The sequence below is a fragment of the Anolis sagrei genome, chromosome X (genome assembly GCF_037176765.1).
Source record: "Anolis sagrei isolate rAnoSag1 chromosome X, rAnoSag1.mat, whole genome shotgun sequence".
In the NCBI taxonomy this organism is placed as follows: Eukaryota; Metazoa; Chordata; class Lepidosauria; order Squamata; family Dactyloidae; genus Anolis; species Anolis sagrei.
In genome coordinates this window covers 43,279,748-43,305,747 of record NC_090034.1, presented here as the reverse complement: position 1 = coordinate 43,305,747, position 26,000 = coordinate 43,279,748, and the positions used below count along the sequence as shown (strand labels likewise).

General features: G+C 43.6%; 1 protein-coding gene across 3 annotated transcripts in view; it reads left to right on the top strand.

Moving 5' to 3' along the window:
* Window positions 1–26,000, top strand: part of KSR2 (kinase suppressor of ras 2) — a 204,632-nt gene that overhangs the window by 95,253 nt on the left and 83,379 nt on the right. For 2 of the 3 annotated variants that reach the window (XM_060785468.2, XM_060785469.2), the window contains exon 5: window positions 5,111–5,280. In XM_060785468.2, coding sequence (XP_060641451.2) covers window positions 5,111–5,280 — 170 coding nt within the window. Of the gene's footprint in view, window positions 1–5,110; window positions 5,281–8,068; window positions 8,192–26,000 lie in introns of all 3 variants that reach the window. The other variant, XM_067473258.1, reaches the window with a different exon arrangement.

Genomic DNA, 26,000 nt, shown 5'->3' with positions numbered 1-26,000 from the left:
AGGTTGTTATTAGAAATCTGAGGTTTGATGAAATGCTGGATTTGCTGGAAATATGAAACATTCTTTTTGTTGTTGGTTTTCTGTGGGATCTATGTGAGATTGATAGAATGGTTGGTGCTAATGACCCCAAACTGAATGATAGATGGTGATACATACAGGAAATATTTCAAGGTTCTGCAGAGTCATGCTTATAGAATGAGTGCTGCATAAAGGCATCAGACTGAAACTGGAATTGTGAAGGATGAAAGTGAAGGGCTTCCTCAGACTGATGGTAGGAAATGAAAAGGGAGAGGTCAAGACCTGCAAATACTAGGTTGTCCGTCGCAATGACTCTATTGACTGCTATTATATTATTTCCCCCAGTTTTCCATGACTGAAAAGGAGATGGATTTGCAGAAGAAGACTTAGTCAACCAAAGCTTAAGCAACAAACCTTTTATTATTTTAGTAATAATAAATAATAAAACTTTATTTATAACTTGCCCTTTCTCTCCAAAGGGACTCAAAGGTGCTACAAGGTCCCTCTGCATACTAATGATCCAGAATAATACAGTGTTATCGTTGAGGTAATGGCACTCCATGCAGTCATACTGGCCACATGACCTAGGAGGTGTCTACGGACAATGCCGGCTCTTTGGCCTAGAAATGGAGATGAGCACCACCCACCAGAGTCAGACATGACTAGACTTAATGTCAAGGGAAACCTTTACCTTATCTTTGAGAAAATAGAGGTGATATGAAATGGCCCTTGACATTTGCAATGCAATGTATAGGTAATGCAGGGAGATATTTTAATTATTTGGGAAGAGAGAGCCAACATGTATTCCTTTTTACTCTTAAGAACGATAACAGCATTTCCTGGGGGAAATGTAGTTGTGGTGCTGCCTCTGGTGATGGGAGGATAAACCAAAATTTTTGTGTGTGCCCAGATGGTGGCCCCTGTTTTCCCCAACTGGAATACATCTGGAATCTACTACAGCTTTAGAAAATCCTGTATTTTCTTTAATCGGTTTTGTTAACTCATAGAACTATGAAGCTGAAAGGGACTTTGTAGACCATCCATTCCAGCTCTCTACTTGGACTCAGGAAATCCATAATGAAAGCGCCTCTTAACAGTTTGTTTTTCAGCCTCTTGTGGACTGCTGTTGATATAGGTCCATTTCCATTGTGCTTCCACTATTGAGCTCCTCTTACCATCAAGACGATTGTCCTAAGGTAACTGAAAGCCACCCTTCTGTGACTTGTACCCATTAGAGCTAGTCCTGCCTTCTGAGTAACAGAGAGCAAACCTTTCACCATTTCTTTCAAGTATTTGAAAAGTATTTTGTGTTTCTCTCCGCCACCCCCCCACCCCCCATACTCAGTTCTTTTTACTTTTTCCTAGGACTTGTTTTCCATATCTCACTACTTCTTTCCTAAAGAACGGATGCTTTCAGGATTACCCAGAAGTGAACACAGTACCCACTGGGGGTCATTTGTCTGATTAATATCATCCACATCCTGATTGATGGCAGTTCTTTGAGGTTTCTTTCAATAACCTTTTCCAGATCCTCCTGCTTGCTCCTTTAACTGGAAACAGGAATCCTCTTTGGAAGACTAAAGTATATGATGAAAGGTGGAAGAGGGGGAAATGAGGAACATGGCAGTGGCAGTTCTTAACAGCCCTTGCATATCCTTAGAGAAGAGCTTTGTTGCTTTGCTCTCAGCTGGATCCCTCATCTCTGTTCAGACTCTGTCAGCCTATGTGTTTGGATTGTCTTGATCTTGAACTTGCTTCTTGGGCTCACCCAACTTTAGCCTAGAAAACTTGGAGTGCTAGGGACTGAATCTGGGCTCTTTCAGCAGGGAATGTGTCTGCTCTGCCTCCTGGCAACTTGAGCAGTCCTCTGGTCTTACTTTACAGGGAGGGCTTGCTCCCTGGAGATATGGTGCCAAAACAAGCCCAGAGAAATGCCTATTACTTGATTATAGAGTTAGTCTTGTATGGTAGCATGAATGATTGAATGCCAGCCAGCACAGGTCATGGAGGGCTGGGCAGGGGAGGAGGGGACTAGCGACAGAGTCTTGAGCTTGCACAACCCTGCTTTGATTCAATTGCCCTTTCAGTTAGAAGAAGAGTCATCAGCTACCGTGTGTAACTTGTCCTGCGCAAGATGTGGAAATTAATGCCACTTTTTCCTGTGCTAGGAAACAATTAGCACATTAGAAAGATGTTGCCTAATTGTATTTTTCCTCTCTTACCCCCCCCCCCCACTTTGCAAGCTGCATTGTTTTTGAAGGCCTGGCAGGCATGGGAGGAACTGCAATGCAGTCATTTCCTATCAAGGGCTTTCTCCAGATGCCCACAGCACTGAAGGGCATGTGCTTCAAACAGGCATGCAGGAAGGATGTCTGTTGCTGGTCAGGAGAGCCAAATGCCTGTCCCTGGCGCTGTTCTCTTCCCCTTGCGTGACCTCCTGAGCCAGGGGCACTCTTTGGCTTCTGTGTTTATCAAACAAATGGATTTGCATTGTAAATCTGGAGGAGACCATTTGGAGTAATAAACAGGGCAGAGAAGAAAAAGGTACATTTTGAGACCATAGTTTCCAGACACCTGCAAGTCAATGGAGACAGAAGCCATGTTTGCTGTGGGTTTATGGAAGTTGTACTCTAGAATGTAACTTTTCAAAGCTTTACAGACAAAGTGGAGAGAAGAGAGGCATTTCGTACTTAAGGTGCTAGCATTCTGCTCACTTCCCCATCTCTTCAACTTTTATTTGTTAGCCTAGTCTATAATGCCATGCAGTTTACAGTGTATTGGAAGGAGGCACTTTTATTGGGCAGTTTTGTGCTGCAGGTCCCTTCCAACTTGATGCTTGTAGTTCTCCAAAGCCCAATAAGAAGGCTACCAATTGGTTATAGACTATCAAGTAAATTATGCTCAAGGTAGTAAGTTTCTAAAGGGTAGTGCACACACTTATATACACACATGTGACACGAGGGACTCCAGTGCCAAAAAAATCCAGATGCTGTAGCCCCATTGAGCCTTGGCTCCACTATACCACTGAATGAGTGCCTCCTCCAGGTTCTTCATCACCAGAAGAAGTAACACGTTTGGGGATGGGGAATCTGCCTCCTAACCAGCCTTCGATTCTAGAGATCCTCTTTCAGTGAAGCATTTAATAGTGTATTCCATCACATTAGGCTTTCAGCTACATGCTCCCTCAATCAAGGAAGCTAACGAGGTTTTTACTCAGAGTTCAGTGTTGCTGCTTGGCTGAACTGCTCTGTCGAAGGAGGAGGCTCTCTGTAAGAAAGGAGAGAAATTGTGTGTGAGACAGAGATGGATGGAGGCGGCTGTTCCTGAAACACCTGTCACTTGGGTATCAGGGGCAAGAGAAAGTCTTACAATGTATTGCTTCAGACTGGAAATAAATCAGAAATCGCTGCCTGGGCAAGATAAATTGGAAAGAGTTAATGGAGAAATAGCCATGCAGAAATGGCTAGCCTGGCCCTCTACCTGGATCAAAGGAGATCTGTGTCCCCTATCCACCACTAGAGGGTAGAATGCACTGCATGTAAAAAAAAAACCCATTAGTCCCTTCAGGAGGGAATGGTCCTTTTCTTCTGGAGAAGGATACAGAGTCCAGGGTAGAGTTGAAGCAGCAGCATTACTCCCAGAAACTCCCAGTTCCATTTGCTGAGCAAGTGGGACCTGCAACTATAGATACCAGTGAGAAGTGCTGATTCCTTCAGCCAGATCCTCTTCAAGGATCCACCATTCTATTTTCTTGTTCCACTACTCTCCCCAGTTTTCCTCAAAGTATCCTACAGCTACAGAGCTTGCACTGGACGGGCCTTGTAATCAGAAGGGACCTCGCCATCAGAAGTTGTCTTGCATTGTTTTCAAATCTTTTTAAAAGGAAAGTTACTTGGAAGAATTCTTTATATCTTTTTATTACTGTATTAAGTAACTAGTACCTAATTACTCATAAGCATTGGCTGTTGCATGACCTGGTTCTAACATGATCAGGCATGTGATATTTTGGAAGCATGCAAAACATCCGCACCAAAAGATTAAAAGTTAAAAATGCATTTGAAATGATGAATTAAACAATAAGTGGGCCACCTCTCTAATGTAACAATAGAGTATTTATTCATAGGGGACAGTTTGTTAAATTACTGTTAGCAACTGGATCCTCCAGGCTTAGATGGGAATGTCAAACACCATATGGGAAAAATATATCTATTTGTAGTCTATTCTCCAGCTGGAAAAAATTCCCCAAGTTTTTTTACAGACTCCTTTCATAAAAACACTATTTTCTGCCAGTGAGATGATTTATAAATGCATGAAACAGAGGGAAAAAGGAGATGGGGAGGGGACAGGAAAAACAAGAAAACCAGCTCCAGTGGCTTGTATGTCAATGAGAGTATATGTCAGTGGTATAGTATATCTACTTAAGACTTTAGAATGTTAAAGGCATCAATACCTTGGAGCCTATCCTCCAAATAGACTCAGCATCTTGAATAGCTCATTTAAAGTTTGTACTAAAACCTACACCATGCTGCTGATATGAAAACTGTCAGCTACCACTGACCAGTTCAGAACACCACACAGTTGTTGTAGTTTAAAAATGGCTTTGGCAGGCTTCCAAGTGAATAGGCAGACAATGTACTCTCCCTTGAAATTGCTTCTCAGAATGGAAATCGTTGGGCTTATACCATTGGTGAGAGACAATAGCCCTTCAGTCATATTTGACTTGCCAGATCCATCAGTTCTTGCCAGCGTAGCCTGTGGTTGCGACCTGTAAAACACTGAAAGGCCACTGTTTCCTGCCTCTGTTTTTCAAGACTGGTCATCTCTGCTACGGCTCTTAAGGTGAGTAAAAGCAGCAATGGAAGCTGTGGCTTATTATGTGGTGCTGCTTCTTCTCTAGTTTACAAGGCTGTTGGACTCACCTGATGACTGACCACAGGCAGAAACTGCAAGGTAACATATGGACTTGTGGACTGGTGCAAGTTAGATGCATTTCTGCTCTTATGTCTTAACTTGCTCTTCCTTGCCTGCTTGTGGTAACAATAGCATGTTGTCTTCTCATGTGTTACAACACATTTCTCCTCTCTTCTTGCAGAACCAAGAAAAAGAGTAAGCCTCTGAACCTCAAGATCCACAGCAGTGTGGGGAGCTGTGAGAACATTCCTGCCCAGCGCTCTCCTCTCCCAGAACGTTCCCTGCGCTCTTTCTTTGTTGGACACCGCCCTTTCCTTCCTTCCACCCCTCCTGATGGCCCCTCCTCAACAAGTAAGCCAGGGATTTTGAGGGAGTGGAAACAAGCAAAATTTGAGACCAGTATTTGTGTGTGTGTGTGTGTGGGGGGGACCTACCATAACTCCCAGAATCCCCAAGCTAGCAAGGCTGTGTTGGCTAGGGAATTCTAGGAGAGGTAGTCAAAAAGGTAACTTGCCTAGCTCTGGAGGGAAGACGAAGATGTTATCATTCAGAAGAAGCTTAGCAATTGTGGGATCTTCCATTACAGGTCTTGCCTCCAGAGGTAGCTTGTGTTCTCCTTGGCAAAATGAATGTTCTTTTTGAGGGGTGGAGAGCAGAAAATCTGAAACAGGCTGAATGTTGACTCCTTTGTCATCCTTTCAAGCCATACCCCCTCTAGTTTTCAGACTCTTGACCAATCAGCCTTCCCTTTGCAGATGGCACTCTTGCCAAAGGCTGTGGGCCTAGTGGTGGGGGTCTTAATTAAGGTGGCATACCAGGATGTCTGCTTGCACGTGTGCCCTCTGTCAGTGTTGTCTGGCTTCTGCAATACATGTGTCATCCTTGTACCTTTCCTTGTCAATTTGTTGGAGGGAAAAACAGCCATGCAGCAAATGCCAACTAACAGGAGTGGATGTCCAGATGGAAGGGGGTCAGGACGTCAGCGTAGCTGTCTGCCATCAATGCTGAGGTTTTCCTCCCAGCTCTTTCGTTGACGTCGTTGGTGACACAGCATGCCCTGAATTGCCAAGCAAAGCTCCAGCTCAGTGCCAGGGACAGGCTTTCACTCCCTAGCTATATAGCAGCTCTAAAAGCATAGCACTTGGGGGCCTTTCGGCTGTTGTCTATTGAGATCTCTCCAGCACTAGTCTCCTGTGGCCCATGCTTTTGAGCTGCAGGGGCTGTTGCTATATTTGCAGGCATGAGAGTAGTTTGTTTGGATTGTCGCTTCCTCACTCCTTTCCTACAGGGCCTACAACTCGCCAAAGACATTTTGCTGCCTGAGGCAAAGGAAAGGACTGCTCTCATCAACTCCATCTCAGAAACATACAGGAGTAGCCAGGGGCAACCAGTGGCTTCTATGCCAGGGGTGCACTGAATCTCTTGTGCGGTTTAGTCCAGATTTCAAAAGAACTAGCTACGGTGTCAAATCCTAGCTCCAAAATAGGTTCAGAACCTTGGTTAGCTCCTTTACACTGGAACATATCCTGGAGCTTATTCAATGCATCCTGACACAGAAGCCTCGGCCAACCTACATATCAGCTGTCTAACAATTGAATCTTATTGCAACAGTCACAATGGGACAGACTTTTTCACTGCACCAAAGACAGCAAGATAGTTTAGGTAGGATTGGCTACATGACATGGCTGTTATGACAGGCTCCAAGGCACTGAATTTAACATTTCAATGGAGGTCCTCAAGACCAGGTTTTCTTTGCTGTGAAGGTCACAATAAAGGGAACTACATTGAACATGGCCTTCTTGACAGTGGCAGCAAACTTTTGGCATTCCCTTCTAGTTGACAGAGAATTTCACTCTACTCCTCCTTTTCCCCCTGAGCTTCAAGCACAGGGCAAAGCTCATACATTTTTCAGCAAACCTTTGTGACTGTTCAAATTCAACCTTTTTCTTTCTTTCTGTTTGTTTGCTGTTTGGCTTTGGTTGTTTCCTGCTGCTGAATTTAATTAGTTATCACTTTCCTGTTGCGCTCTGCTATTCGCTCCATTACTGCTTTAGTTGTTGTTGTTGTTGTTTTAAAAAAACTCCTGGTCTTAATTGCTATATACTTTTTCATTATGGATTTTTTGAAAAAATTAAAATGTCTCATAAATCATGACAGACCACTGGCAGAAGTCTGATATTGTAAAAATTAGTTTATCAAATGTATCATGCATACCCAGGGCGATATCTTTGCCCTAACTGAGAATGAATGAGACCAGCCTTGACCCCTTTTGCTGAACATCTGACATGGATGAAAAACCTTCTTCCAATGGCCCCAAATTGAAGGTTTCTAGAAGGTCTGTTTTAGGCTATGTTATCCTTTAGAAAGGTTTGGACAGTCGGAAGGAACAGAGCAGCCATCTTGTCCATTTTTTTTAATTTCACAATTTTTTGTATTTCACAAAACCATAGAACTGGAAGAGCTTCATAAGAAATAAGTTGCTCCAGTTTGGGGCTTTTTTTGCAATTTGGCCAACTGGCTACATAATTTAATTCAGGTAAAACTCAGTTAGTATAGTAGATGTGATCCTGTGCATTGCTATAGCAGAAACTTTGCTGCCAGAGGCAGAAATTACATGACAGGAGTAGGAGTCACGTTCTATAACACAAAACAGAAGAGCAGGTCAATGCATTTTAGCAAACTTTCATTCAAAACTAACCATGTGCAGGTGTGAAATGGAAAAAAAAAACAGCCCGAGTACACCTTGCATAAGAAAACAAACACATTTTGAACCTTGTAGAGTCCACTTGAGAGCTTCTTTCAAAATGCATCTAGGGACAATTATTTCTTTCACTAGCCCCCACCTTTCTTACAATTTCCATTTTGGTGGCCAAACATATAGATCTGTGCTCTCTTTTTCTAAGACAGTAGGGGCAGATGATAGACAGGCTGAGCTGATCTCACCTTTTGCATTACATGCTTGCTCAGATAGGGAGTTTGAAGGGAGTTGCTGCTTAACAGGCCTGTTGTAGACAGGCACATCCAGCTACCATAGGATCAGCTACAGTAGAATCCCAGTCTCTCCAGGGTCAAAATTTATTGCATTGTTTACTGCCGACACGCTGCTGCAACCTGACCTTGGAACTCTGTGTTTCTCCAGCCTTCCTTGAGCCTGCTCCCAGTACCAGTGCTGCTGAAAGCCTACCAGCTAGACAGAGGAGGAGGAAAAAAGGGTTATGGGCAGGCATAAAAAGCTTCTTTGTCAAAGCCTTGGTTACTGGAGGTATGCCTGTACTTCTAATATTTCTTCAAGTTTCGCCGCCATGTCTTCTCTACAGAATCCTACAGCTACCCTTTTCTAATCATCTCCCTCCGGTTAAAGGAATCTAAATCTTTGTGTATTTCTTCCTTGCACATAACATATTGCAAAAATTGTCTCCCTGATGCGTGAGATTACATTAGTTTTTTGCACATTTCCCACTGATTTTTCACATTTGAGGACTTTTTGTAAAAAAAAAAAAAAAAGCACAAAACCCCTCCCCTTTTGGTGCATAAAACACATTAGAATCATAGAGTCATAGAATCATAGAATCAAAGAGTTGGAAGAGACCTCATGGGCCATCCAGTCCAACCCCCTGCCAAGAAGCAGGAATATTGCATTCAAATCACCCCTGACAAATGGCCATCCAGCCTCTGCTTAAAAGCTTCCAAAGAAGGAGCCTCCACCACACTCCGGGGCAGAGAGTTCCACTGCTGAACGGCTCTCACAGTCAGGAAGTTCTTCCTAATGTTCAGATGGAATCTCCTCTCTTGTAGTTTGAAGCCATTGTTCCGCATCCTAGTCTCCAAGGAAGCAGAAAACAAGCTTGCTCCCTCCTCCCTGTGGCTTCCTCTCACATATTTATACATGGCTATCATATCTCCTCTCAGCCTTCTCTTCTTCAGGCTAAACATGCCCAGTTCCCTAAGCCGCTCCCAGTTCCCTAAGCCGCATTAGTTCTTCTTTTTGTAAAAAAAACAACAACAATGGACTGAATCCTATATGTTTTCCTACAGAAGGACTGGATAGTTTTGCCAGATTTGGTTCAAATCTGAGAACACAGAATTGCTCACACAGCACCACTGCACAACCAGGTGCTTAGACTTTGGAAAGAAAGAAGCCTCTGGATGTCCCAAGTTTTGTTCCTGTATTTTGGAAATCTACAAGATGTCATCCCCATCCTGAAGCAGTCCCAGTGAACTCCCAGGACTTCCAAGGCCTCTCCGAGTCAATGATTCATTTCTCTTCAAGGATAGCTGGCCATGTTAGAAGAAGGTCATCTCCAAGAAGCATAGACACTGTTCCCAGACAGCAGATTCAGCAGAGACCAAGCAAGGGGAAGAGGAACACTGACAGTGAAAGAAAATGACCTGAAAGAAAATGACCATAATGCTTAACTAGTGCAGTGTTGCTAAAGCATCGTCACACTTCGACTGTCACTTTGAAAGAGCTTAAAAAGACTCAGTTTAATGTAAAAAATATTGATTAGACCTGAGGCCATATTACAATACCAAACTAAACAACAAGGTTTGATAGGACTTGATTACACTCTAGAAAAAAAAAGACTCAGTGGAAATTGGTGAGAGTGGTTACTGAAATGTTGCCTGAGTCAACAGGCAACACATTTTCCCTTGTGGGGAATGAGAAAGAACTCAAAAGGAAGGGAGATCCAGCTTTTTAAAGAACAAGTTTGGATGTAAAGCCAAAATCAAACCAAAAAGAACTGGAAAGTCTCAATACACCCAGGAATGTTTTTCCCCCCTTTCTAAGCCCTTACACTATGCAGCCCTGATGTAAGATCTTGGCCAATCTTTTTTTCTGTAAAGAAACACTAAAAATGGAAGATCAAAGGGAAATATGTCAGTCAAGGATGCAAATCTCTTACCACAGTAGGTCATTTTTATGGGGTGACTCAACAGGTCAAGACACCCTTTCTCATCGAGGACTGGGAAATGTGCAGATATTTTCTATATCCCAACTCCATTTTGCTCTGTATCATGCCATACAAAATTACTATATCTGTGTCTAATTACCAATTTGCTTTCCAGGGGCTTGACTCAAAAATAACGCTGATGCATGTTTGTTTATCTGTCCCTGTCTCCTGTTCATCCCCCCCCCCCCCTTGGCCTTTTTCTGAACATCAACTTTCATTCTATGATTCTAACCTCAAGGAGACAACAAGTTGTCTGTGATAAACTGTTTTTCTGTGTCCTGGAATGAGAGATCAGTAGGTTAAAAGCTGGCTGTGTGTGAAACGTCGGGGTGAGGTGCTTTGCTTAATGGTGAGAGAACACTCTTCCTTGTGGGTTTATGTTACTCCCTGGTGGATTTGGTTGGCTTTCTGGTGCTCTCCCTTTGATTCTTTTGTCTGAGTGGTTTCCTGCTTTACTGGAAGCCTGGAAGCCAGCTTCCAGTAACACATTCAGACAGTCCACTCTTCACCAGCTAACATTGAGCCATTGGACAAACATGACCATGCCATCTGCAAGGGGCCACATTGAGCCACCATCAGCAAGGTAAACAAAGTCACCATTAGACAGAGCAATGCATTTGTCCTGCATTGCATCTGCTGGGTGGGTGTAACAGCATTTCCCATGGGTTCTTACTTTGAATTCCTTGTCTCTGTTGGAGGATGGAGTTTGTCTTGATTCCCTGCTGGCATCTGCTGGCATCACAAGTGGTCAAAGATAGTACCTGAAGTTGGGTTTGGCTAAGGGTTGGTCATTTTCTAGATGTAAAATGGTGGGGAGGATGCCACCTTAGTGATCTTATCCTTAGGTAAAATATCTTACTTCCGTTGAGAAGCCAGCTTCATCTGATTTTGGCAACCCCCCAGTTGTTCCCCACCAGAAATTTCACATGGAAGTTGAACAGAAGTGGACAAAGTGGGTGCAACTCTTAAGTGTATCTCCAATGCCTTTGACTTCTTCACTCATCCCACATGCCCCCTCACATACCTTGAAAAAACTCCAGAAGCCAAAATGTTAGCTGAAAAACAGTCAAATCAAAAGCTGAAGTGACAAATTCCTGTTTATTTCAGACAATTTTCAGTTCCCCCTTTTTACTCCGGAGTACCCCCCCCCCCCACAAGGTATGTGAAGGGGATTTGGGGGTGAGAGAACAATACCACTGTAATTTTTAGCTGTTTTGAGCTTTGGTGAGTATGGGGTGTATGAAAAATCAGCCAGAAAAAAATACATTTACCATATATACTCCCCTTTTTGGGGAGTCAAGGCCAGTCAGGGGAGCCTGGAGGCCATTGCTTGCAATATACGATATATTTCTCTCACCTCTTATCTCCCTTAACAGTGTGTTTTCTTTTCCAGTCAAATAGGAGGGAAGGAGATAAAGGAGCTATATTTCATGTCCTTGTTTTCCTGGCTTTTTGTGTATTTAAATGTATTAACTTTATAAGTAATATATAGGGCTTGCAAATATTTCAGGGGAAATGCACAGAGAGAGAGAGAGGTGTCTAGATCCGGCATCCTCAAACAGCAACCCTCCAGCTGATTAGGCCTCCAACTACTGGAAGCCCTAGCCAGCTTGTTCAATGCTCCAGAATTCTGGGAGTTGGAGGCCTAAACAGCTGGAGGGCCGCAGTTTGAGGATGCCTGATCTAGATAGATATAAACAGAGATATAAGGCTTGAAAATATTGCAGAAAGGAAATGCACTTATAGAAAGAGGATTTGCAAATGTTTCAGGGGGAAATGCATATGTGAAATTAGTAATTATATACCTATATCTAGCTCTGCATTGTTCATATAGGCATTGAATGTTTGCCTGTTACTATGTTGGAAGGCGGCCTGAGTCAATATGGGGAGATAGGGTGAAATACAAATGATCTTTATTATTATTATTATTGTTATTATTATTATTATTATCATTATTATTAAGTTATTGTTGATACCATATTGTTTTTGTTGACCCTACTTTTCCACTTACAGAGCTAATTTACTGTTTTTCTTTGAAATACAGTGAATATTCAAAAACATTTAACCTACGGATGCCTCAGTTAATGTCATTTGATTGGTATCTATTGTTATTTTGAAATTTACCAGTAGCTGTTGCATTTCCCACCCTCAGCTTATACTCAAGTCAATAAGCTTTCACAGTTTTTTTGTGGTAAAATTAGGTGCCTCGGCTTATATTCAGGTTGGCTTATACTCGAGTATATGCGGTAATTTTTAAACGGGGGGCGTGCCAATATGTCCTACTGAAAAGTCACTGGGCCCTCCACAGTTGCCTACTGCTACATAGAAGAAGGAGGGTGGGAAGTATTTATTTTATTTATTTTTTGGCAATTTTTACCCGACCTTTCCCCACTCAAGGGCCCAAGGTGGCTAACAGCATTTATAAAATACAAACAATACAAACATTAAAAGCAATACATGAAACCCAGATATTTGACATTGCTGAAAAACATTAAAACAAGTATATTAGCACAAAACTATAAATTCTTAAAAACCAAAGCTTCCTAAAATCCATCCAAGTGCCATCATATATCTATATAAATAAAAATGTAATGTTCATTTGTGGGATTAACATAACTCAAAAACCAGTGGACGAATTGACACCAAATTTGGACAGCATACACCTAACAACCCAATGTATGTCTTTCACTCAAAAAAAAAAAAAAAGAAAGAAAGAAAGAAAGCAGAAAGGACTTCTAAACCCAAAATTCCTACAGGGAGAAACAGCTCATGCCCACAAAGACACCCATGGCTGTTAAAGCATTGGGACCCAGGCATGCATGCACGGCCACGCACACACAAGTGAGAGTGGGCACCATGGGAGGAAAGGTGGAGGCTTGCCACATGGAGCCCCTTCTCTTTCCCTGTTATGTCAGGAGGGTGGTCTCGCCCACCTCTGCTTCCCCATGCCTCTTCCTCCTCCCCGCACGGGACTCATCTTCCTCCTCCTCCCTCCCCACTGGCTACTGGAGTGGTTGTCCTGGGAGCAGAGGCACACTGCAATGGTCAGGGGATGGCCCCTTCCTCCTTCCCCGGGCCTCTGCCTCCTCCCCACACTGGCCGCCAGAGTTGGCGAGGTCAGAGTGGATGGTCACTTCAGGGTGGGGGAAGGCTTTTCTTTCCCTGCTATGGCAGGAGGGTGGCCTCCTCCTCTGCTTCCCCGTGCCTCTTCCTCTTCTTCCCTTCTCCAAGCTTTTTTCTCCTCCCCTCCCGACCCCATCCTTCTCCCCCCATTAAATCTACAGTGTAGATGCACCCAAAATCACCCCTTCTACACTGCCATGTAAAATCCAGATTATCTACTTAGAACTGGATTATATGGCAGTGTAGACTCATATATATATCTATGGATGTTGGTTGACTGGTTGCATATATATATATATATATATATACACACACACACACACACACACACATATATATATATACAATATTTTATATTTATTTATTTATTTCCTATATTTATAACCCGCCCTCCCCCCCCCCCCCCAAGGGGGACTCAGGGCGGCCTCACACAAGCATCATATGATGCTAGCATCATAAAAACAACCGCAGTACAATCAAAATATTAAAAATTAAAACAACAATTAAAACAATTAATTAAGACACATCCATTAAAATCGAAATCCAAGAACCAGTCCAGGTCAATTTATTGCCATAAATTGTGTGATCTTCTTCCACTTGCTCAAACACTTGGTCCCATAACCAGGTCTTGATTTTCCTTCTGAAAGACAAGAGGGAGGTGGCCAATCTGATATCTCTAGGGAGGGTGTTCCATAGGCAGGGGGCCACTGCTGAGAAGGCCTTGTGTCTCGTCCCCATCACCTGCGTTTGCAGTAGTGGTGGGATCGTGAGCAGGGCCTCTCCTGAAGATCTTAAACTTCGTGATGGATGGATGGAGATATATATATCTGTTACATAGTTTACTATATAATATGTTACTATTATATATTACCATATAATATAATTTAAATAGACTCATAGAAATGAGTTGGAAGGGACAGTCAAGAAGTAAGGAGAGAAGGAGGGAAAGAGGGAAGGAATGAAGGAGGGAAAGGGGGAAGGAAGGAATGAGAGAAGGAAGGAAAGAAGGAAGGAGGGAAGGAGAGAAGGAACAAAAGAAAGAAAGGTAGAGAAAGAACGAAAGAAAGAAAGAGGGAGGGAAGGAAGGAAGGAAGGAGAGAAGGAAGGATGTAAACAAAGAGTAAAGAAAAGGAGGAAAGAAACAGGTAGAGACAGAAGAAAGAAGAAGAGAAATGAAAAGGGAAAGAAAAAAAGGGAAGAAAGGAAAGACGGAGGGAAGGAAGGAGAGAAAGGGAGGGAAGGTTGGCCATAGCAGCGAGACGAGGGTTCAGCTAGTTTACATCAATAAATCCAATCAGCCAATAGCTTTCTTAGAAAAGAATGTTTTAGGACTTTTTTCTGTACCTGAGGGGGGCATGGGCAGATCTAATCTCCCTTGGGAGGGCATTCCACATTAGGGGCACAGCCACAGAAAAGGAATCTTCCTTGAAAAGTATTGTCAAAGGCTTTCATGGCTGGAATCACTAGGTTCTTGTGGGTTTTTTCGGGCTATAGAGCCATGTTCTAGAGGCATTTCTCCTGACGTTTCGCCTGCATCTATGGCAAGCATCCTCAGAGGTAGTGAGGTCTGTTGGAATTAGGACAATGGGTTTATATATCTGTGGAATGGCTGGGGTGGGGCAAGGAGCTCTTCCCTGCTGGAGCTAGGTGTGAATGTTTCAGCTGATCACCTTCATTAGCATTTGAAGGCCTGCCTGAGCCTGGGAAAATCTCTTGCTGGGAGGTGTTAATCTGTGCCTGGTTGTTTCCTCTCTGTTGTTTTGCTGTTGTAATTTTAGAGTTCCCTTGATGTATGGCAGGAACCACTGCCCGCATAGGGAAGCTAATGAGGAAGCACAACATACAAACAATCTACAAACCCACCAAGAAAATCCAACAAATGCTACATTCAGCAAAGGACAAGAGGGATCCTCTCACCTCTGCAGGACTCTACCGTATACCATGCAGCTGTGGACAAGTCTACATAGGGACCACCAAACGCAGCGCCCAGACACGCATCAAGGAACATGAAAGGCACTGCAGACTACTCCAACCAGAGAAGTCAGCCATAGCAGAGCACCTGATGAACCAGCCTGGACACAGCATATTATTTGAGAACACAGAAATGCTGGACCACACCAACAACCACCATGTCAGACTACACAGAGAAGCCATTGAAATCCACAAGCATGTGGACAATTTCAACAAAGGAAGAGACCATGAAAATGAACAAAATCTGGCTACCAATATTAAAAAAACTCTAAAATTACAACAGCAAAACAACAGAGAGGAAACAACGAGGCACAGATTAACACCTCCCAGCAAGAGATTTTCCCAGGCTCAGGAAGGCCTTCAAATGCTAATGAAGGTGATCAGTTGAAACATTCACACCTAGCTCCAGCAGGGAAGATCTCCTTGCCCCACCCCAGCCATTCCACAGATATATAAACCCATTGTCCTAATTCCAACAGACCTCATTACCTCTGAGGATGCTTGCCATAGATGCAGGCGAAACGTCAGGAGAAATGCCTCTAGAACATGGCTCTATAGCCCGAAAAAACCCACAAGAACCTACTTCCCTGAAAAGTTTGAAGTGTAGATTGGAAGAGGCTCTTGTTGACACCAGGATCTACTTGCTGGATCTAAGAGATCTCCCAGGGATGTAGCGGGGGACATGCTGTCTCAGGTAGCCTGAATCGAGGCCGTGTAGGGCTTTAAAGGTCAGAACCAGCACCTTGAATTGGGCCTGGAAATTGATAGCCTGTCAGTGAAGCTGTTTCAGCAGCAGAGTAGTGTGATCTCTTACCTCTGCTCCTGTTAACAGCCTAACTGTCTTTCTCTGAACGAATTGGAGTTTATGAACCGTCTTCAAGGGCAGCCCCATGTAGAGCACATTACAGTAGTCCAACCAGGATTTTACCAAAGCATGTACCACTGTGGCCAGGTCTGAAGTAGGGCCTTCCCAGGGGCAAGATCAGAAATATGATTCTCTTTCCCTCTTTGAACTATCTCTCTTCCTACTAGTCATGAGAAAAAGACCGACTATCGTGGTCATGGGTCTTGCAGCCATTGCGGAATCACAGTTGCATTGCAGTGGATGATTATATGGTACAGTAGGCCTTCCATATCCATGGATTCCATGCCCACAGATTCAAACATCCATGGCTTGAAAAGATTTTTAAAACACATTCCCCTTCAAAAGCAAAGCTAGATTTTGCCATTTTATATAAGAGGCACATTTTATGTAGTGGGACTTGAGTGTCCATGGATATTGATATCCACAGGGGCTCCTGGACTCAAATCCCAATGGATATTTGGTGCCCATTCTGCATATAATGTTGAGAATGGGTGTCTGAGTCCACCCCTGTACTGCCCAGGAATAGAAGAATGTTGTTGTTCATTCGTTCAGTCGTCTCCGACTCTTCGTGACCTCATGGACCAGCCCACGCCAGAGCTCCCTGTCGGCCGTTACCACCCCCAGCTCCCTCAAGGTCAGTCCAGTCACTTCAAGGATGCCATCCATCCATCTTGCCCTTGGTCGGCCCCTCTTCCTTTTGCCTTCCACTTTCCCCAGCATAATTGTCTTCTCTAGGCTCTCCTGTCTCCTCATGATGTGGCCAAAGTACTTCAACTTTGTCTCTAGTATCTTTCCCTCCAGTGAGCAGTCGGGCTTTATTTCCTGGAGGATGGACTGGTTGGATCTTCTCGCAGTCCAAGGCACTCTTAGCACTTTCCTCCAACACCACAGCTCAAAAGCATCGATCTTCCTTCGCTCAGCCTTCCCTAAGGTCCAGCTCTCACATCCGTAGGTGACTACAGGGAATACCATGGCTTTGACTAGGCGGATCTTTGTTGCCAGTCTGATGTCTCTACTCTTCACTATTTTATCGAGACTGGACATTGCTCTCCTCCCGAGAAGTAAGCGTCTTCTGATTTCCTGGCTACAGTCTGCATCTGCAGTAATCTTTGCACCTAGAAATACAAAGTCTGTCACGGCCTCCACGGTTTCTCCCTCTATTTTCCAGTTGTCAATCATTCTTGTTGCCATAATCTTGGTTTTTTTGACGTTTAGCTGCAACCCGGCTTTTGCGCTTTCTTCTTTCGCCTTGATTAGAAGGCTCCTCAGCTCCTCCTCGCTTTCGGCCATCAGAGTGGTGTCATCTGCATATCTGAGGTTGTTAATGTTTCTTCCAGCAATTTTCACCCCAGCTTTGCATTCATCCAGCCCCGCACATCGCATGATGTGTTCTGCATACAAGTTAAAAAGGTTGGGTGAGAGGATGCAGCCTTGCCGTACGCCTTTCCCAATCTTGAACCAGTCTGTTGTTCCGTGGTCAGTTCTGACTGTTGCTACTTGGTCCTTGTACAGATTCCTCAGGAGAGAGACAAGGTGGCTTGGGATGCCCATCCCACTAAGAACTTGCCACAATTTATTATGATCCACACAGTCAAAGGCTTTAGAATAGTCAATGAAGCAGAAGTAGATGTTTTTCTGAAACTCCCTGCCTTTCTCCATTATCCAGCGGATATTGGCAATCTGGTCTCTTGTTCCTCTGCCTTTTCTAAACCCAGCTTGAACATCTGGCAACTCTCGCTCCATGTATTGCTGGAGTCTTCCTTGCAGGATCTTGAGCATTACCTAACTGGCATGAGAAATAAGGGCCACTGTACGGAAGTTTGAGCAGTCTTTCGTATTTCCCTTTTTTGGTATGGGGATATAAGTTGATTTTTTCCAGTCTGATGGCCATTCTTGTGTTTTCCATATTTGCTGGCAAATGGCATGCATCACCTTGACAGCATCATCTTTTAAGATTTTAAACAGTTCAGCTGGGATCCCGTCGTCTCCTGCTGCCTTGTTGTTAGCAATGCTTCTTAAGGCCCATTCAACCTCACTCCTCAGGATGTCTGGTTCTAATTCATTCACCACACCATCATAACTATCCTCAATATTATTATCCTTCCTATACAGATCTTCTGTATAGTCTCGCCACCTTCTCTTGATCTCTTCAGCTTCTGTTAGGTCCCTGCCATCTTTGTTTCTTATCATACCAATTTTTGCCTGAAATTTACCTCCAATGTTTCTAATTTTCTGGAAGAGGTCTCTTGTCCTTCCTATTCTGTTGTCTTCTTCCACTTCCATGCATTGCTTATTTAAAAATAGTTCCTTATCTCTTCTGGCTAACCTCCAGCAAAGGATCACCGCCTTGTCGGGGCGCTGGAGCTTGAGCACCTCAATGATGTCATGAGCGAAACCGTGAAGGGCCACCCAAGACGGGACGGTTGTGGCAGAGAGGTCAGACCAAGCGTGATCCCTGGGGAAGGCAATGGCAAACCACTCCAGTATCCTTGCCAAGAAAACTAAATGGACCAGTACAACCAGAGATATGTCGGTATGCCATTGGAAGATGGGACTCCCAGGTCGGAAGATGGCCAAAATGCTACTGGGGAGGAGCAGAGGATAAGTTCAACTAGCCCCAGATGTGATGACGCAGCTAGCTCAAAGCCGAAAGGAAGGCTAGCGGCCGACGGTACTGGAGGCGAACGACGAATCCGATGCTCTAAAGATCAACACACCATAGGAACCTGGAATGTAAGATCTATGAGCCAGGGCAAATTGGATGTTGTTATTGGTGAGATGTCAAGACTAAAGATAGACATTCTGGGGGTCAGCGAACTGAAATGGACTGGAATGGGCCACTTCACATCAGATGACCACCAGATCTACTACTGCGGACAAGAGGAACATCGAAGAAATGGAGTAGCCTTCATAATTAATAAGAAATTCGCTAAAGCAGTGCTTGGATACAACCCAAAAAATGACAGAATGATCTCAATTCGAGTGCAAGGAAAGCCTTTCAACATCACAGTGATCCAAATATACGCCCCAACCACAGCTGCTCAAGAAGCAGAAGTAGATCGGTTCTATGAGGATCTGCAGGACCTACTGGATAATACACCAAAAAGAGACATTATTTTCATTACAGGAGACTGGAATGCCAAGGTGGGAAGTCAAATGACAACTGGGATCACAGGCAAGCATGGTCTGGGAGAACAAAATGAAGCGGGACGCAGGCTGATAGAATTCTGCCAGGAAAACTCGCTGTGTATAACGAATACTCTCTTCCAACAACCTAAAAGACGGCTTTATACATGGACCTCACCAGATGGTCAACACCGAAATCAGATTGACTACATCCTTTGCAGCCAAAGGTGGCGGACATCCATCCAGTCGGTGAAAACAAGACCTGGGGCTGACTGTAGCTCAGATCACGAACTTCTTATTGCCCAATTTAGAATAAAACTAAAGAGATCAGGGAAAATACACAGACCAGTTAGATATGATCTCACTAACATTCCTAGCGAATATACAGTGGAAGTGAAGAACAGATTTGAAGGACTAGATTTAGTAAACAGAGTCCCAGAAGAACTATGGACAGAAGTCCGCGACATTGTTCAGGAGGCGGCAACAAAGTACGTTCCAAAGAAAAAGAAAACCAAGAAGGCAAAATGGTTGTCTGCTGAGACACTGGAAGTAGTCCAAGAAAGGAGGAAAGCAAAAGGAAACAGTGATAAGGGGAGATATGCCCAGTTAAATGCGCAATTCCAGAGGTTAGCCAGAAGAGATAAGGAACTATTTTTAAATAGAAGAATATGCACTGCTAAAGCAACCCAAAGAGCTCTGTAATCCAGCATCTTGCTTCCTATAGTGGTCAACATAATGCTTCTTGGAAGTCTATAAGAGCGACATGAGGACAACAGCTCTCTCTGAGAGTCACTCCCAGCAACTGATTCACATATACATGAACCTAGAAATTGCATGTTGAATCTGGGTAGACTTTTCTTCCATGACTATGTCAGACCACTATCAGAAACAGAGTGCTGGACTAAAGCAGAGCCAGCATGAGGAACCTGTGGTCCTCCAGATATTGTTAGACTCCAGCTTAGATGCTATCCAACTTTTGTTCATGCTGGGAGATGCTGATGGGAGTCAGCATCAAATGCAGGTTTACCTCTGGGGTATATAGGACTTGGGATCGTTTTCAGCTGAGGTGTTGATTTCCAGTTGGGGAAGGTTCTTGGTTAGTTTAGGCAGTGGACAGAACTAATCCCAAAAAGCTTTGTGTAGGGTCAAGGACATATTTGGCAGGTCCAAAGCAAAATCAGAAGGGAGGAGGTGACCCAACGAATGTCACACCCTCCTTTGACAGTGGGATATAATTCTGACCAACCTGATACAAAGTAAAGCTCAGTTCCAAAGCTCATGAGTAAGCCCTTGGATAACACCCTCCTCACCTGAGAAACACAATTGAGTTCTGTTGAGGTTGTTGAAAACTTAACTGCCTTGCAGGACCAGCTTAACATAGATCTGCTGACTGGAGGTAACAGCACAAACATTTGTATAAAAGGGAACCAATGTGTACCCTACAGACCAAAGGTTCTTCAGCTGTGAGATAGAGCTTGTTTATGTTTGGATACCTATATGGGGATTCCACATGTTGAATTGTTGGCCACACAGAACACCCTCTGTATGGCTTCTTTCCAACAAACCCTTTATCATTGTCCCATCCTCTCACCCCACCCCCCAAATCCATGGCTAAGGCTAGTCTGCCCTGCAAAATGAATTGGGCCCTGTTTTTAATTGCCCAAGATTATGGTGCTTGTTGTGCTGCTGAGCGGCAGGTTTGCCCGGACAGGCTTTCCGCATCACACAGCAGCACAAGTAGAAGCGGAGGGCTCCGTGTCACAGCCTGGGCTGTTTGTTTGTGCAGCTCACGTCACCTGCTTGGCCCCACTCACTTTCAAGGAGCACGGGTGCCGTTCAGGTCTCAGGCCTTGTTTTCGCACCTGTCTATCAACGGGAGACAGCCGTGGCTTGCGGGGCTTACTGGTGTGTCTTCTGTCAAAGGAGAAGAGGGAAATGCGTGACCCTCATTGGGTCACCTCCTCCCTTCTGCCAGGCGGCTCATTTTCCCTGCTGTGGTTGCTTCTGTCAAGGAAAGCCTTTTGACTCTAAGAGAAAACTGTAATGTGCCGAGCCTGGAACTCTGTCTCAGCCTTTTGGCCTTGCTGCTGGGATTCTTATACTTGCTGCTAATGATCAAAACATGAGGCTTACATTTCTAAAATGGGAGGTGTCAGAGTTTGAGTTCCCTACCCACTTTAACCCAAGAGAGAGTGATTCTTCAGCTTCGGGGAAACATTTCCCTTAATTCAGGGAGAGGGAGCTTCATCCCATGAATCTGAATCCACCCTGCTCCAGGTCCCAAATGTCTCTGAGATTTCTAAGACGATTAGGCTCATTTTCCTACCATTTGGATTTGGACAGCTTTTTCTCCCATTCTAAAATGTTGAAGTGCCTCTGCTAAGACTTGGTTGGTGGCATTAAGAGCTTAAAACTAAAATGGGGTGATATTTGTAGTCTCCCTTTGTTGCTTCTGGCCCTGCCAGAACCCTGCCACTGATGTACAAAACTTGATTGCAGTTAAATGCAGGAAACCCTGCATAGGCTCCAGAGCATGTTGTTGTCTTAGTTTCTCTTTTGTTTTTATTTTGCAAGTTTTTTCTGAATGGGATTTTAATGAAAACCAGAGAAGAACCTAAGAGGGTCTTCTAATGTTCAGCCCTAATTGACCATGAGGTCACTTGATGGTGATTTTTAACATGGCATCATCCATTGGTTCTTTCATTGTACCTTCCTTGTTTGAGGACCATTGTGAGATAAGACTGAGCAGACAAGATTTAGTATACTTTTTACCAGAACTCTGGAATTCACCAATTAAAACTTAGTACAAAAGGCATGCACTTAGAATGAAAGAATGCTGCACCGAGGAGTGTTTTGAGTACCAGAACTGAACAGAACACGCAGAAACCACCGAGTTCATCAATTTAGTCATCTAGTTTTGGATGGTGGTCAAGATGTTATTAAAAACATGGGGTCAGAAATCCTGGTTGAACTATGGCAGAGTAACGGTGCATCTACAATGTAGAATTAATATAGTTTTATACCACTTTAACTGACAGAACTTGAGGCTGTGGAATCCTGGGAGTTGTAGTTTGATAATCTTTAGCCTTCTTTCCCAAAGGGTGTTGGTGCCTCAGCAAACTACAACGTGGTGGATTCCACAGCATAGAGCCAGGGTGCAGTTAAAGTGGTATCAAATCGCATCAATTCAATCATATAGCTGCACCTTTAGATTTCTCTTCTGCCTATCTCTTGGGTGATGATTGGTGTCCTTTTATCATAGATTTCCTTATTCATACTGGTGAAAATGACTGTAGCTCCACCCCTCATGGCTTAGAAAGCAAAAGCACAAATTAGCTTGAAAAATCACTCTGAAACCCATCAGTGTTCATCCATCCCAGCATTTCATTCTCTTCCCTCTCTTGGCACTGCACCGCCAAACAGTTAGGGGTATTGTTAATATTTCAGATCTTTCATCCATCATCCTTGTAATGAAAATAATTACCTGCAAATCACGGAGGGTCTCACATGGCTTTGTTAAGAGGTTATGATTCCTGATACACTTTAATAATAATTTTTTTGGCAATGAGCATGTTATAGAAAGTAATTAAATGCCTTAGCCACACTCCCCCCATCTGTAAAATAGCATGATTTAATTGAGGCCAGCCAAAAGTTAGTGGAAATAAATTGTGGATGATAAAGCAGAGCTTTTAATTTAACTTTAGGTGAGTAACTGTAATTGCCCGTGTGTTTGGTTCACAAAGGACGATGGGGAGAAGAGAGAAAGGGTGGCTCATTTGTATAATGTGATTTAGTGATGAGCAAACGACATTTCTGAAAATAAAAGGTTCCCATTGTACTTGTTCACACCAGATCCTGAGTGGTGTAGATTGTCCCTTTTCTGGGGCTTTTAGCAAATCACATTTATTCAATTCCTGAGTTCTGAGGCATTAATTCTCCAATGGAAGGAAAGCTTGTCTGAGGTCCCATCTACACTGCTGTATAGTGCAGTTTGAATTTGCATTATATAATCAGTTTAGACTCAAATAATGCAGTTCAATCTACATTATGAGTCCAAACTGACCATATAATGTAGTTTGAAACTGCATTATATGGCAGTGTAAATGGGGCTTGTGTTTCATGTCCACACAATAGATAATTAATTTATGGAAGTTACTGCTGCAGGATGTAGTGATGGCTACCAGCTTAGATGGCCTGAAATGGGGAATTATTTATTGCTTGGTTAGCTACATTTATATCCTATCTTTCTGTCAGTAGGCTTATGGTAGCAGACATGCCTTTCTTAGGCTTCAGTTTATCCTCATACTAATCCTATGAGGCAGGTTAGGCTGAGAATTCACTCAGTGAGTTTCATAGCCCCACGGAGATTAGAGCCCAGATTTCTTACACTCCAGTTCACCTCTCAAAACTGGAGCATCACCCACTCTCTGTAGTGCTGTTGTGGGTCACAAAATCACACCCACTCTATTTGAGGTGGGTATAACTGATCTTGCTCAATTGTTTTCCTCCCCCCCCCCCCCACCGTTTTAAATAGTTCAATTTGCTACTTTCCCTGCTCTCTCCAGCAATTACTTTTAACACCAGAATAGCTAAATTTTATCAATACTTCTGCAACAGGTGAATAGTAGTTCAAGGGGAATTCTAGACTGCATCAGTGAGGGAAGTAGTAGTACCCCTCTACTCTGCTTTGGTCAGACCTCCTCACCTGGAATCATAACCCTGTGTTCAGTTCTGGGCAAAGCAACTCAAGAAAAAGATGGACTAGATGGAACATGTTCAAAGAAGGGTGACCAGACTGGTGCAAAGGTTTCAAAATCAAGCCCTAAAAGGAGCAGCTGAGGGAGCTGGGCCTGTTTAGCTTGGAAGAAAGAAGGTTTAGAGGAAGCATTATAGCCATGTTTTACTATTTGAAAGGTTGTCATATTGAAGATGGGGCAGGCTAGCAGCTGGACCTTCCTTCAGTGCAGCACATAGGATAGGTGACCTTAACCGGGCTTGATGGCAGCAGACTAGTTTAGAGGTCTCAGGAAGGGCTGTGTTTTGCATTAATGCATCACCCAATGGAAAGACAGGCTCAGGAGCAAGAGCTTGCAACACCTGAAGCCATTGTCAAACTCTGTCTCATGGTAGAGCTGGCTGTGACTGTTGTCAATACAAAGACAATAGTCTTGAACAGGATTGATTCATGGAGGGGTGGCAGATGAGGTAAAGCCTTGTTCCAGCCTTCTGTAACTTACTCAAAAGTGATCCCAGCTAAGCAGGTCTTGAGCAGTTCTTACCAGAAAGCTTTCTGCTGGCAGCCCTTTTTGTTAAAACTCATGCCGGAGAAGTTCTCTGAGTGGCTCCTCCTAAGCAGCTGAGGGAAAGCCGGTTCCCACACAGGAAGTCGCATGCAAATGTAACCTTCCGAAATGGCACGCAATTAAAAACACTTCGACTGGCAATATTAAAATAGGATATGAAAGCAAACAGAGGCATTTCACAGCCTATATAGAAAATATTCACAAGCTTGTTTGCAGAAGGATTGACAGGTATACCTAATAAACCCTAGGGGTCACAAGGAGAGCCGCTTGGTGGCTACTGGTGGCCAGATTTCAGTGCCTCAGGCTTTATATCCCTAATGAGTGTTCTTTTGCCCTGGGAGAATCAGACTGATTTCTCATTAATACTGTTGAAGGTCTCTCAGCTTTCAAAAACCTTGGTGCCACAGCAGCTCTTGCGTTTGTCTTTCTATAAGTCGGCAGTCTCTCGAGCAAACAATGCATTTTATTAATTATTATGTACAGAAAATAGCTCCATGGAAGGTTGTGTTCCAATTGGTCCCGAGTAAAGAGAGTAGGAAAACATGTTGAGCCTATGGGTATCAAGAGATTTTGTTGCAATGGAATAAAAACATGGGCAGTGTTTTTTGGACTAAAGACGTCTGTGTATTTGAAGTGAGATTCACCAGCTTAACCACTCACTTCTGTACATTCCAGTCTGTCTAAAACTGGACAGACATACAGCAAATCCACAAGAGAGGCTTAGAAGAGCTAGAGTGAAACTTAGAACACTTCCAAGTAGCAGAGGTTATTTAAAACCCAACCTTTGCGGGCATTATTTCTGTTCTGTGTAATGGCTGCATGTTATTCAACCAGGTTGATCCTTCTATTCAGCCGAATAAGGCAGCCTTCACAGAGGGCAAGGTATAGGGGGCAGGAGTGCAAGATCCCTGATTATTCCTGGTTTTGGATACAGTTGTGTGTTTATGGACTCCAGAATGGGTGAAAGCCATGGGAGTTGAACCCCCCTGAAGTAATCTGGCAAAATTGGACCACCAAGGTGTCTTGGATTTCAGCTCCCAGAATCCCTGATCATTGGACAAGCAGACTAGGGCTTCTGGGAGTTGGAGGCACAAACATCTGGAGGGCCACAGGTTGTGCAGACCTGTTCAACACTTTAAAGTTAATGCGGTTTGATGCCACCTTTAACTGTCTTGACCCGTTGCTATGGAGTACTGCAGTTGATAGTTTGGTGAGGTATCAGTGTCCACCCTCTTTGGCAGAGAAGGCTGAAGAACATGTAAAATTACAGCTCCCAGGATTCCAAGCCTCTGGATAAATAGGATTTTCCATACTTTTTGTACAAATTGCAAACTGGCAAAAATCAAATGAAGTAAATTTAAGATCGAGAAACCAGCATCTATCTTCCCCTTTGATTTGCCCTTAAAATCTGACTTTGAATCTCGGTCTACTCAATAGTGTTTGGGGCTTTAAGATATGGGTTACCGCATCTCTCTTTTTTGGTGATAGCCTCTTCTTTAGAAGCAAATAGTAGGCAGGTACAGCACAATTACCTCTATACTTGGAATAACTGGGCTTACTGAATTTGGCTGGTAGAGATAGTTGAGGGTGTGGTTTTTATAAGGATTTACCAGCATTTGCAAGTTTATTCATGATAACAGAGCGTGGATCCTTATCTTAGTTAAAAGGATCCTTGTCTTCATTAAAAAGTACCATCCGCATATGACAGACAAGTCAATAGGCTTTGGGATG